The 13,974-nt window shown below is 38.0% G+C and overlaps 1 protein-coding gene across 2 annotated transcripts in view; it reads right to left on the bottom strand.

The window, feature by feature from the left end:
- GTF2F2 (general transcription factor IIF subunit 2) overlaps positions 1-13,974 on the bottom strand; it is a 170,336-nt gene that overhangs the window by 71,896 nt on the left and 84,466 nt on the right. For both annotated transcript variants that reach the window (XM_025364650.1, XM_025364649.1), the window contains exon 5: positions 8,189-8,270. In XM_025364650.1, coding sequence (XP_025220435.1) covers positions 8,189-8,270 — 82 coding nt within the window. The remainder of the gene's footprint in view (positions 1-8,188; positions 8,271-13,974) is intronic.

Raw genomic sequence — 13,974 nt, 5'->3', positions numbered from 1 at the left:
CTTCCTACCCCTAGGATGCTTTCTGGTAGAATGGGTTTTGCTGCAGGTATTATGAGTGCCTCCCTAGCATGCACTTCACCCCTGTCCTACTGAGTTGCAGCCATCTGCATTGGATGGGACTGACTTTCCTGCCTACACATTTCCACAGGTGGGCTCTAAGCAGTCCATGTAATACTATCTTCATTGACATTTTATTTATTTATCTTCATTGACAATTTATTGGCTTATTGGTTTAGGTACAGACTCAGAACTCATGCTGACCCACTGAAGGAAGTGAAGAGTGCTGTTTAATGGTTGATTAAAGATAAAGGTCATTTAACTTTGGGGAGCCCCATATGCATAAAGAGGCAGGAACAATAGGCAGCTATATTACTACTAGGGAAAAGTCAGCCTGAAGACAAGCAAGCTGGAGAAAGACTCGAGGAAATTAGAAACAGAGCTAGAGCACTGACAGCACTGTCAATTTCTAGGTAAAGGCATGACTAAAGCACACAACAATACTGGATTTCATACTGAGTCAATACATTTCTTGTATTTTTAAACTAGTTTACACTGGGTTTTCTGATACTTGCAAATGGAAGCATACCAACTGATTCAAGAAAATTAACTATTAACCACAACATTCACTAAAAACTATCTTTAGAATTCTAACTTACTGCTATGACTTCAACTTTTATTAAGGATTTTTAAAATGTTTTTCTTTAAAACCATTTTTAGTTTATTCATTTTTACCATTTAATAAATATATAAAAATTCACATGAAAAATTAACACAGCACTATCACATATCCAATTTTGTGGGGCTACTGGGAAGCACACAACAGTTAATACTCACCCAGAGTGTAAACAATAAAGAAAAAGAAAAAAACAAAAAAATTAAAAAAAATTCACCCAGAGTGGTTTGCTTTAATCTAGAATTTCTAGTATGAATTTTCTAACTGCCAGCACTTTCACTATTTGACTCTTATCTTTTATTTCTTGTTTTAGGTTAGTATTTTCGTGTACCTGAGCTACTTATATAGCGGGTGACCATATGTCCCAGTTCATCTGGAACTGCTGTCTCAGTGTACTATCCTCCGTGGTTAGTGCCTGCTTTCATTCTCAAAAGTATCCTGTTTTGAATGATAAATTATATGATCATCCTATTTATAATTATACTTCTTGGAACAGCAACGTTTCTGATTTGGGGATATTTGCATTAACTTAGCAGTTAATGGATAACTGTTAAACTTAGCAGTTAAATAGGATATACATCCTATTTATAATTATACTTCTTGGAACAGCAATGTTTCTGAATTGGGGATATTTGCATTAAACTTAGCATCCTTAACATCTGAAATCTGAAATGAGCACTTATCAAAGCATTTCCTCTGAACATTATATCAGTGCTCAAGTAGTTTTGGATTTTGAAATGATTTCAGCTTTTTGGACTTGGGATACTCAACCTGTATCCCATTCAATAGTTGAGCTAGTATTTGAACGTTTTATAATCATATGGGAACCTGTGTTCCTATAGAAGGGTTTTCCTAGGTTTTTGGAAAAAAATCCACAAACATTGGAATAAAAATAAAAACGTTTAAGACGAGTATTTTCAAATGAGTTAGTGACATAAACATACAGAAGTTAAAAAGTCATATAATTTTCTATTTCTATGATTTTCCTATAAGAAAATATGTTAGGATGATTGCCTTATATTTACGGCCCTTTATACTTAACAAAGTACAACTTGAATTATAAATAGAGTGGGCACATAAGCCACCATTCAAAGACCAGGGAAAGCTGAAGAGGCTGAAATAAAAGTTACACTTAAAATAATCCAAATTAAATCAGTTTAATATATCAGATATAACGTGATATTAAGTACATTTCTATTTACCAATTCAAAATAATTTTTCTCCTAATATTCAGATTAATCCAAACTAATGTCAGATAAAGAAAAAGTAAGATAAGTAGCAGAACACTTTTTTCTTCTCAATATGAAAAGTTAGGCTGTTACAATTTTAAGACTGGCAAACAAAATTATTAGGTTTTTATTTAGCCAGTTTTACATTTTGTTGGTGGCTAACTGGATTCTTGCAGGATTTTTTATTGTGCGAGGGGATCTAATGAAAGAAATAATTTCTTTCTTGGCCTGAATTTCATCGACTGAAGGGTTTACATATTTCTTGGGTTTAGTGTATGTATTTACTAGAATGTAAGTATGTATTTAATTGCCACCTTCATCTAAATGAATGACAGAATCTTACTAACTTACATTTGATGAATATGGTTATAATTCTCATAACATCTGGCTAATTTATCAGCCAAAATTTAATGGCAGAGAGCTATAAGAATTACTAAAATTAAATTCCCACTAAAATAAGACTAATCATTCTTAAACATCATTATTTATAAATGTTAAATAAATTTTGTGATACATGTAGTCATTTGTTTCCAAGAATGTAGTTCAGCTGCTAGTTACTAAAATATAGTACAGTAAAAACTCACTGATTAAAGAAAAGCGATGCATTGACTTAAGAACAGGTCTTTTTTGAGACTTTCTCTTCTAGTCCTCCATAAATAGAAGATTCATTTCTTTATATCGTGAAAAACAGATTTACTGTTGATGAAATGTTTTATATTTATTTTGAAATCACTTTCTCCTCAAAGCAAGGGACATGTGCACATGTGTGCACAACAATATACATATATACAAAACTGAAAGTCCAGGTTTCAAGTAGGCCCAAACAAAAAAATTATTAATAAAGAAGCTGAATGCTCATGATTCCCGTATTTCTGTACCTACCTTTGCCATTTCTATTTCAATCCAATAAATACTTTTGGATATTTATACCAAAAAAAGGAAGGAAGGAAAGGAGACAGGGAGAATAAGAGGGAAAGAAGAAAGAAAAATAAAACTCATAGTCTCTGTTCTCATGAAGTTCATAATGTTGTAGAGGATACAATTATGAATTCCCAAAACATTAAAGTGGGGAACAGAAACTATAAGGAGGTTTTGCTGAGTGAGTGATGCTGGGTTGGTTTTAAAGGCTCAGAAAGATCTCGGTAGGAGGTAGATAAGAAATCCTAGGTAGAAGCTGGGGCCTTGTGGCTCATACCTGTAATCCCAGCACTCTGAGGGGCTGAGGTGGGCAGATCACAAGATAAGAAGATCAAGACCATCCTGGCTAACAATGGTGAAACCCCGTCTCTATTAAAAATACAAAAAATTAGCCAGGCGTGGTGGTGGGTGCCTGTAGTCCCAGCTACTCGGGAGGCTGAGGCAGGAGAATGGTGTGAACCCGTGAGGCGGAGCTTGCAGTGAGCCGAGATCTTGCCACTGCACTCCAGCCTGGACGACAGAGTGAGCCCCTGTCTCAACAACAAAAAAAGAAACTACAAAAATTAGCCAGGCATGCTGGAGGATGCCTGTAGTCCCAGTTACTTGGGAGGCTAAGGCAGGAGAATCGCTTGAACCTGGGAGGCAGAGGCTGGAGTGAGCGGAGATCGCTCCACTGCATTTCAGCCTGGAAAACAGAGCAAGACTCATCTCAAAAAAAAAAAAAAAAAGAAAGAAAGAAAGAAAGAAATCCTAGGTAGAGATGCAGCATTTAAGCAGCAAAGGCATAAGATGGGAAAGTGCCAAGCATATCTGGGATAAGAAGTTATAGTGTGTTATAACTATATAATGTCTATGTAAAAGAGAATAGCTGAAAACGAAGACAAGACAAGAGCCAGATCATCAAAAAACTTGAATATGACTACAATCTATGCGGTTGGAAGGAGGCCCTGAAAAATTGTGAGCATGTTTATGGAAAATCTAGGTATAGAATATCTCAGACTTACCAATTCTGTTCTCAAACACTTCTACTTTAATGTTACCTACATCTGAAATCTGCCTGACCAGCCTGACCAACATGGAGAAACCCGTCTCTCCTAAAAATACAGAATTAGCCAGGCGTGGTGGCATATGCCTGTAATACCAGCTACTTGGGAGGTGAGGCAGGAGCATTGCTTGAACCTGGGAGGCGGAAGTTGAAGTGAGCCGAGATTGCACCATTGTACTCCAGCCTGGGCAACAAGAGCAAAACTCTGCTCTCAAAAAAATATATATATATATATATATTTTTGAGCCTGGCCAGGTATGGTGGCTCACGCCTATAATCCCAGCACTTTGGGAGGCTGAGGTAGGAGGAGGATCACTTGAGCCTAGAGTTTGAGATCAGCCTGGGCAACATAGTGAGATCCTGTCTCTTAAAAAAAAAAAAACCATATATATACATATAAATAATTTCAAACTCTTGTTCAGTTTTTAAAAATAACAGAAAAAATTTTTTGAGCCTCACCTTAGTGATAATGTTGGGTAATTGTAAATAAAATAATTCATGACTTAAATTAGTTTGCTATTTTGCTAATTTGTTCCTTGGTATCGTTCTTACAATTTTATGTATTTTCTGCTTCGAGTCTTTTATGTAAACTGCCAAACGGGGTTAAATTCTAATGGACACGGGGACTACAAAAACTTCCCTATCCCTCTCCTCTCATCAGTGTAAACTTCCCTTGCAACGCACAGGGCAGCGGGAGTCAATCTGGGATATTCACAGCTAGGCCACAGGAGCCACCACCAACCAGAAGAATCTCCTATTCCACAACCAAAGAAGTCTGAAGTAAGTTCATTAAGTCCTAATGGCTCTACCTCCAGCTATCCTCAAAAGAGACTCTCATCTCCCTTCTGACTAGAACCACCTGGTTTAGTCATTCAGACATTTTGAACCTGGAAATTATATCTGCTTCAAGCTTATCTCCCTGCTTCTAATCTTTATACTATGGCCAGAATGATCTATTTAAAATACAAATCCCTTTAGATTCCACCCAGTTTAAAATTTTTCCATACCTCCTTAATAGTCATAGCACACACTGTCCAAATTTCTTACCACAGTATCTAAGACTCTTTAACATTTTAAACCTCATCTTGTGCCATTCATTCACTCACCAAATATTTATTGACTACCCACTATGAGGAATGAACTATTGTAGACAAGTTTGTGTATGTAAATGAGTGAACCAAATAGACATGCACAAAAAATAAAGTCACAAAAGAAAAAAACAAACTTTGTTTTCATGGGAACTTAAATTGCAGGAAGGAAAACGTGGCAATAAATATAAGTAAATTACATAGTTTAGTAGGACGTGATGTGTGCTATGAAGAAAATACAAGTATAGAAAGAGGTAGGGTAGTCAAGGTAGGCCTCATGAAAAAGTGGCATTTTGAGAAGAGACGTGAAAGAGGTGAGGCGGCAAGCCATGCAGTTATCTGGAGAAAGGATGTTCCAGGCAGAAAAGAATGTCTGTGCAAAGGCTGCGGTGTGGATGTGTGCCTGGAGTCCTCATGGATTGTTAGGAGACAGGTTGGTTGGAGCAGAATGAGTGAAAGGGAGGGAAGAAAAAGATGAGGATGGCAAGAAGGTATAGACAGTGGTAGGATCATCACATAGGACCCTGTAGACCATTATAAGTAAGGACTTAGATTTTACTCTGAGTAATACAGAAAGCACTGCAAGTGACATTTGAACAGAGGAATGGCATGATCTGACTTAGATTTTAAAAGAACTTCCCTGGCTACTGTGCTGAGAAGAGACTACAGTGGGGCAAGGGTGGAAGCAGGAACTCTGGTAGGAGGCTACTGCAGCAATCCAGGTGAGAAAAAATGGCAGTTCATGGGGTGATCAGACTATGGATGTGTAATATTTTGAAGAGACAGTCAACAAGATTCTTCTGACACATTGGATGTGGGATGTGAGAGGAGTCAAGAACTAAGACTAAACCAAGGTTTAACTAAAAACCAATGTTTTTGGACTGAAAAAATGAGAGGACAGAGTAGGTATTAACTGAGACAAGAAAAATGCTAGTAGAGCAGGTTTTGCCAGAAAGATCTGGAGTTCAGTTTTTTACATATTTGAAATGTCTGTCAGACATTCAACCCGGCTTTTGTACGTATGTTTGATGTTGAAGAAAGAGATCTGGGCTGGAGCTTCTGACATCCTCTCAAACAATTCCTCCATTCCAGGCTTACAGAACCACACACAGGTCCCTAAAGTCTTCCCCATGTCTTTGTGCATGTCTGTTTTTAATGTTCTTACCCAATCTCTTTCTCCACTTGGTCAAAAAAAGCTGTCTTCAAGACTTATGTCACTATCATCTACTTCATGAAACTCACATGATCCTCCTGAACCACTTGTTTCTTTTTCTAAGTCACTTAAGTAAAGATTAAAATATAGTCATGCATGGCTTAACAATGGGGATATCTCATGAGAAATGCATTGTCAGGCAATTTCACTGTTGTGCAAGCATTATAGAGTGTACTTATACAAACCTAGACGGTATACCCTGCTACACATTCCTGTAATGAACACTGTAGGCAACTGTAACACAATTTCAAGTATTTGTGTATCTAAACACAGAAAAAGAACAGAAAAAATACAGTACTGTAATCTTATGAGACTACCAAATGTCCTTACATAGTGCATGACTATGTAACAGTTGATCTTTCAGCACACTTGAAAGGCTAAACAATTTTCACTTCTTTTTTGGTAGGAAACAAGCAGCCATTTTATAAACACAGCAGGTGACCTGCCTGATCTCATCATCAGAAATCTTTAGAACCCTTTAAAAAAAAATTAGGGCCACAGAAAAAGATCTCAGTAAGCAGCTTGGTAACCAGATTTTGCATTTTTCAATTTCAGTAGTTATATGAAGAGATAAATTTTCAAAAAGACTTCAAAAATTTATTACTATACAATAAATTTTATAAGCTAAAAACAATGAAAGAAACATCTTCTGCCTGTTTTCCAAAGCTATTTTCTGTTATAAATATTTTTCATTTTGATTGTCATTCTTTTATTTGCCCCAAGGAGGCATATAAATTAGAGGAATTATTTGACAAGAGAACAAGTCTATGTCATTCTCAGGAGATAGAGTCTAATCTAATTGACAAAAGAGGGAAATTTTTAAAGATGATGCAAAATTTCGAGATGATCCAGCTCACCTGGCCTCTTACATAGATGAAAATGCTGATATCTAAGAGGCCACTACCACTGCTTCAGCAGTGTCTTCTCCACTATCGATTCAGTGTACCTACAATCTGTGACAATGTAAGGTCCACGAAGGCAGAGATTTTTGTTTGCTTTGTTTCCTGCTATTTCTCTCACTCCTATGAAAGCACTTGGCAGATAGTAAGTACTGAATGAATGAACAAAAAAGTGTAATTCTAAATCACATGCGGCTAAAACACATTAAAAATAAACTATGAAACAGGTATAATATATTTCCTCAGGGCTTAAAAAATTGCTGACTCTTTGAATGTCATAAAATTTGGGGTATCAAGAATTTGCAATTAGCATCTTTAAATACTAACTACAAAATGTTAACCACATAAAAAATGTCAGGGGCAGGGGAAGATCCTGAAACAAACTCTCTAACAAAGTGTATATGTTTATAAAAATTTCTCTATAGATCAAGACAACAGGTTGATATTCTGGCAACTACACTTGCTTTATACAGTACAACCTTTTTTTTTTTTTTTTCTCTTTTTTTGAGACAAGGTCTCACTGGGTCACCCAGGCTGGAGTGCAATGGCATGATCTCAGCTCACTGCAGCCTTGACTTCCCAGGCCCAAGCAATCCTCACACCCCAGCCATGCCCGGCTAATTTTTCTATCTTTTCGTAGAGATAGGATATCACCATATTGCCCAGGTTGGTCTCAAATTCCTGGGCTTGAATGATCCACCTACCTCAGCCTCCCAAAGTGCTGGGATTACAGGCATGTGCCACCATGCCCGGCCCAGTTACAGTATTTTGGATACATATTTATTATGGAAAAATTACAGCCCTGGAAAATAAAAGAGTACAACGATCTTATTACATGTCTTTCAAGAATCAAAATGTATAAAGACAACTAGAAAATGTAGTTTTAAAACTTTGATTCCAGGATGTATTAACAAAGTAGCTTAAAATACCTCAAATAAACAGCCCAGATACTGAAATTTCTTTAGTGCCAAAGAAACTTACTTGCTTTTAAAACCAAACAGCTTTTGAAGCAAACGCTCAACAATAACCACAGTTTTAATGCAGTCAATAGGCGATATAACACACGTATCTCAATCCCCAAAGGGAAATATCAGGTACCATTCTGGAGTTACAAAACACCAACCTTTTTAATCGCATGTAGTTTTCACTGGCAGCTGGTCGGCATTCAGCTCTTTGTACCACTATTCCTTCCAATGACAGCTTATCTTGAATGGGAAAAAAAAAAAGTATTCAGAGATAACACTTATCATTTTCAAGACTGTATTTTAACACACTAAATACAGTAATATGACAATCAAATATAATAACAAAAATCAAGAAAAAATAGTTAAGTTTTAGGAATCTCACTGGTCAGAATAGAGAGAAACCTTTTTCTTGGCTTTGTAACAAACTGGGCTCCTGTCAGATTTGTTTATTAGGCTGCTGCAGATCTTTGCCAGCAACAGCTTTTATACACTTAGCTCCTTCTAAATAAGGTGGCTTAAAAGGGCATAAAATCAAATTAAAGAGTATAAAGGCTATCGTCTTTGACAAAGTAACTTCTGAAAACACAGCTAGTCTAAACCACTAAATCAAAGACCGTGTGTGTGCTTGTGTGTGTATGTGCACGAATAAAATTCTCGAGTACCTTGTGACTAGAACAGTCAGCCCAGAAAATACTGTGGCACTGGGCAAGTCTACTGTCTGGGTTATACTGTGTACCAGTTCAGCCTGCCAGCTGCTCTGACTTCTGTTTTCCTGCAGAATTATAAATCTGGGCATGTCAAAACAGAATCTTTAACTGCTATGAATATCTGTCCAAACAGAAAGGCAATTTCCCCTATCCTTAGTAATTCTTACAGTGACCCTGACATAAAACCTAGGAGAAATCAGAAAAAGAAAGGCTAGCATCTATTGTGTGCCTACTGGCCACCAAGCATTGTGGTGTGGTCACTTGACAGACCTTACCTTATTATATAATACACATATAAACGTCTCATAATGGTACCAGCTTTATGATACCCTGGAAATGTATGACTGTGGTTAGAAACATTTAAGGTTCAGTCATATTTCCACAAATTCACCTGGGTTTTAAGAAGAGACTCAGGAAATTCCCTGGCTCATGAGTAGCGCATTTATGATTCATCTTTTCAGAGAGAATTACTTCATTCCACTAACATTAGCAAAATGTCTGCTATGCAAAAGGCCCCATCTAGGCATTGAGGAATCAAGATGATTAAGATACAGTACTGTTTTCAAGAAGCATACAGTTCACTGGGGGAGACAGATAAACTGATCAAAATGTAGAATGTGTATAGAACCATGCCTACATGATTTACACTAAAAAATATTTTTCTAGTGATCTTTGAATGTCTCCAAAATCTAGGGGATGCTGTACAAACTAAGTACGAGCACACTGTATATAATCAATGTATCCAGGGTCCCTTAATGCAACATATGCAACGAATCTCAAGAAGATGCAGAAAGAGCAATGATGAGAAGCATGATTGCCTTATACCAAAATATGGCAGGAAGAAAATAGTTTAAAAGCCATAATTGTTTTATACTAAAGTTTAAATTCTACAAATAATTTCCTCGCATTAATGTCTTTAATAAAATTAAGATTTGAATTTTCTTAAAGCAAAAAGGTTATATTCAAGTTTGGCTCTTACTGAAGCTGAAAGTTCTATCAAGAAAAATTCTTTAGTCGTCACAACAATAGCAAGATTTGGGAAAATCTGATATATCAAATGTCTTAAATGCATGAGGAAAGTCCAGTAAAGGAAGACAATTAATCCTTTAAAAAAATAAATCTAGGCAGGCCGTGGTGGCTCACAGCTGTAATCCCAGCACTTTGGGAGGCCGAGGCAGGCGGATCACAAGGTCAGGAGATCAAGACCATCTTGGCCAACACGGTGAAACCCTGTCTCTACTAAAATATAAAAAATTAGCCAGGCATGGTGGCATGCATCTGTGGTCCCAGCTACTCAGAAGGCTGAGGCAAGGGAATCACTTGAACCCGGGAGGCAAAGGTTGCAGTGAGCCAAGATAGCACCACCGCACTCCAGCCTGGCAACAGAGCAAGACTCCGTCTCAAAAAACTAAATAATAAATAAAATAAAATAAAAAAATAAATCTAGACTACTATCTCTGCAAATAATTTAGTCACATATCCATATGTTCATTAATGTTGCAACTAAAAGAGCTACTGATATGGTCTGGCTCTGTGTCCCCAGCCAAATCTCATCTTGAATTATAATCCCCATATGTCGAGGGAAGTGACTGGATCATGCGCAGTTTCCCCTATGCTGTTCTGGTGATAATGAGTGATTTCTCACTGGCAGCTTTTTCCTGCGCTCTCACTTCTCCCTCCTGCCACCTTGGTGCCTGCTTCCCCTTTGCTTTCCACCATGAATGTAAGTTTCCTGAGGCCTCCTCAGGTATGCAGAACCATGAGTCAATTAAATCTCTTTCTTTATAAACTACCCAGTCTCAGGCATTTCTTTATAGCAGTGTGAAAATGGACTAATATAGCTACCTTTTAATAAGTGAATGCTCCCCACTTATTTAGCAGAACCTACTCCAGGTGGACAGGCTGAATTTAATTTTCAGTTAAAGGTTTGTGCTATCAACCTTCTCCATATGACAGCTCAAGGGTAGACATCAGGTCCACAGCAACTGCCCATTTCAACTTGGCCACCACTCTCCTCACTATTCTTCAGTCAAAGTCACTCACATAGAGCAGTAACATTTACTTCCTCAAATCATAATTTTCTGTCTATCGTATTTCCTTTTCAAACCTAAAATAGCTTTCAAATGCTACTCAAAGTGAACAGAAAAGTCTTCATCAGCAATGAATTTTCCCATCCACTGGATGTTCCTAAGTAACCTGACATCTCTGTTCACGTCCTTTCTCTTCTTCTCTTCTTAAATTTTTAAAAGGCCAATTTACTCCTGATGCAGCCCCCTAGGCATGATTTGCCTGCTCTCTTTTTAAAGCCTCATAGGAACACATTCTCATATTCTTTCCACTAAACCACACGTCTCGTCTTTTTCAAAATACCGCTTAAGATTTCAAAGGAAAGGTATTAAATTTTATTTTAAAAGTACTTAAAAGCACCCACTTGCACATTACTGCTGTTAATTATAGATCTATTCATTAATACAGAAACTTTTACTTAAAACTAGTTGACCCAGTTTAAAAGACCATAAATACTTGAAAAATAATTCATTTCATTCTCACACATTTCTTAACTATTTACTGAGTGCCTACTATGTAAAAGACAATGCAAGAGCACATTGGGAATAACAAATGAAACACGGTTCCTACCCTCAAGGAGCGTAGACTTTCTTAAACGTTCTGTGACATGTATTAGTTAAAAAGTACAGATGTGAATAGCTTGATTTAGCCATTCCACACATACACATATATCAAAACATCATGCTATATACCATAAATATACACAAATTTTGTCAATTAAAAAATTAAAAAAACTAAATTTAAATGTTTTTAAAAGGAAAAATGTACAGACCCCCAAAAAACTTCTGTTTGTAAGTTTTAACTGCTGATATCTACCATATTAGAAACTAAAATTAAGAAATTTCTAGAGAATGAAAGGGAAAAAATAAAAAAAGCTGTTAGCATTATTATAAAAATGATCTTGACATCATTGATCCCTTGAAAGGTTCTCGGGGATACCTCTGCCCAGTGGTTCCCAGACCACGTTTCAAGAGCTGCTGGTCTCGCAGGATAAGACAGGTATATAAATCAACTTAATACACCAGAAGCACTTTTGATACACCTCTACTTAACTCACCTCTAGATGAACAAAGGCTCTCAATTCCCTGCTATTAAATATAGTGACAGATGTCCACAGCTCACTATACACTAGTGGGTAATAGGTTAATCTCCAGTACTCCCACACACTTCTGTTCAAACTCTGCTAGAACTGGTTTATATTAGTTTTAATAATTATGTAATCTGATTATATGTTACAGAAGCCCATTAAATTATGAGTATGGGGGGAGTTTGGGGGGCGTTTCTATGAAAACTATGTAGAATATTTTGGTAAGATGATATAAAGGTCAGTTGTAGCACAATACTGTCAAATTAGGTACAGGAGAGACAACTAGAGACTGGAAGGCAAGCACAGAAGTCTACGAAGAGTCTGCATTTAGACAGTTTCACAGTGTTTGAGTTCTTGCTCCCTTTCAAAGAAACCAAAATGGAAAATCTAAACTAAATTATGGGGCTGGGTGCGGTGGCTCACGCCTGTAATCCCAGAACTTTGGGAAGCAGAGGAGGGCAGATCACTTGAGGCCAGGAGTTTGAGACCAGCCCCGGCAACACGAGGAAACCCTGTTTCTACTAAAAATACCACCCCTGCCCCCAAAAAAAAGAAAAAGAAAAAGAAAAGCTGGGCATGATGGTACATGCCTGTAGTCTTAGCTATTTGGGAGGCTAAGGCATGAGAGTTGTTTGAACCCGGTAGGTAGACGTTGCAATGAGCTGAGATCACACCACTGCACTCCAGCCTGGGCAACAGAGTGAGACTGAAAAACTAAATGATAGATTTAATTTCTGAAAAACAAAGCAGATGGTCAGTCAGTATCCTATATTCAAAGCAAAGGCCTTGTTTTACATATATGTCAGCAACTAAATGTACATTTATTTAATTTATTTTCTGAGATGATGTCTCACTCTGTCACCCAGGCTGGAGTGCGGTGGTGCATTCTTGCCTCACTGAAACCTCTGCCTCCCAGATTCAAGCAATTCTCATGCCTCAGTCACCTGAGGTGCTAGGATTACAGGCGTGCGCCACCATGCCCAGCTAATTTTTGTATTTTTAGTACAGCCGGGATTTCACCATGGTGACCAGGCAGGTCTTGAACCCCTGACCTCACGTGATCTGCCCACCTCGGCCTCCCAAAGTGCTGGGATTACAGGCGTGAGCCACCATGCCCAGCCAACTAAACATACATTTATAAGTTTTAAGATAAAATGTTTAAGGCAGACAGGAACTGCATATTGATATCATTTTTATGATTTCCCATCTTTTAATGTAACTGACCAATTACTGGTTATTCTACATATGCTGTAGGATTCTTCTGTCAAGTCGAATAGGTTAAAGGTCTTAAAACAGAAACATACAAGAGTACTGGGATTAAACACACACGCACGCACGCGTGCACACACACACGCTGAGATTATGTATAGCTAGAGATCAAAAAGAGTTTTTTTTTTCCTTTTGAGACGGAGTCTCGCTCTGTCACCCAGGCTGGAGTGCAGTGGTGCGATCTTGGCTCACCGCGACCTCTACCTCCTGGGTTCAAGCGATTCTCCTGCCTCTGCCTCCTGAGTAGCTCGGATTACAGGTACGCACCACTGTGCCAGCCTAATTTTTGTATTTTTAGTGGAGATGGGGTTTTGCCATGTTGGCCAGGCTGATCTTGAACTCCTGACCTCAGGCGATCCACCCACCTCGGCCTCCCAAAGTGCTAGGATTACAGGTGTGAGCCACTGCGCCAGGCCAAGAAGACTTTTGAAGAAAAAGCAATGACTGTGCTGGACCTTGAAAAATGGGTAGGATTTAGACTGGGGTGGGTGTGGGTAAGAAGGAAGAGCACTGACAGTGGTGGGAATAGCCTCTATGTGTGCCTGTGCTTGCTCACTCTTGTGCTTGAAATGTTCAACAAAGGGGCTCATACCACAAATTACTAGAAGGACATGGTCTTGCCAGCACTCTGCAGAGAAGCCACACAAACTCATCCTACCAAAGGCTTTGGAATGCCTCAATTAATATCTCTTCCTTGGCCATTTGCTCTTCTTTGGATTCTGGGAAATAGTATGGGATTCTTTCTAAATTCTCCCCTGCACTCCTTTTTTGGCTACATCGGTTTGTTGACTGCTTTCTACTACTTGCAACCGAA

The sequence above is a fragment of the Theropithecus gelada genome, chromosome 17, assembly GCF_003255815.1.
Source record: "Theropithecus gelada isolate Dixy chromosome 17, Tgel_1.0, whole genome shotgun sequence".
In the NCBI taxonomy this organism is placed as follows: Eukaryota; Metazoa; Chordata; class Mammalia; order Primates; family Cercopithecidae; genus Theropithecus; species Theropithecus gelada.
Note: the sequence above shows the minus strand (reverse complement) of the source record. Positions and strands in the feature narration are given on the sequence as shown.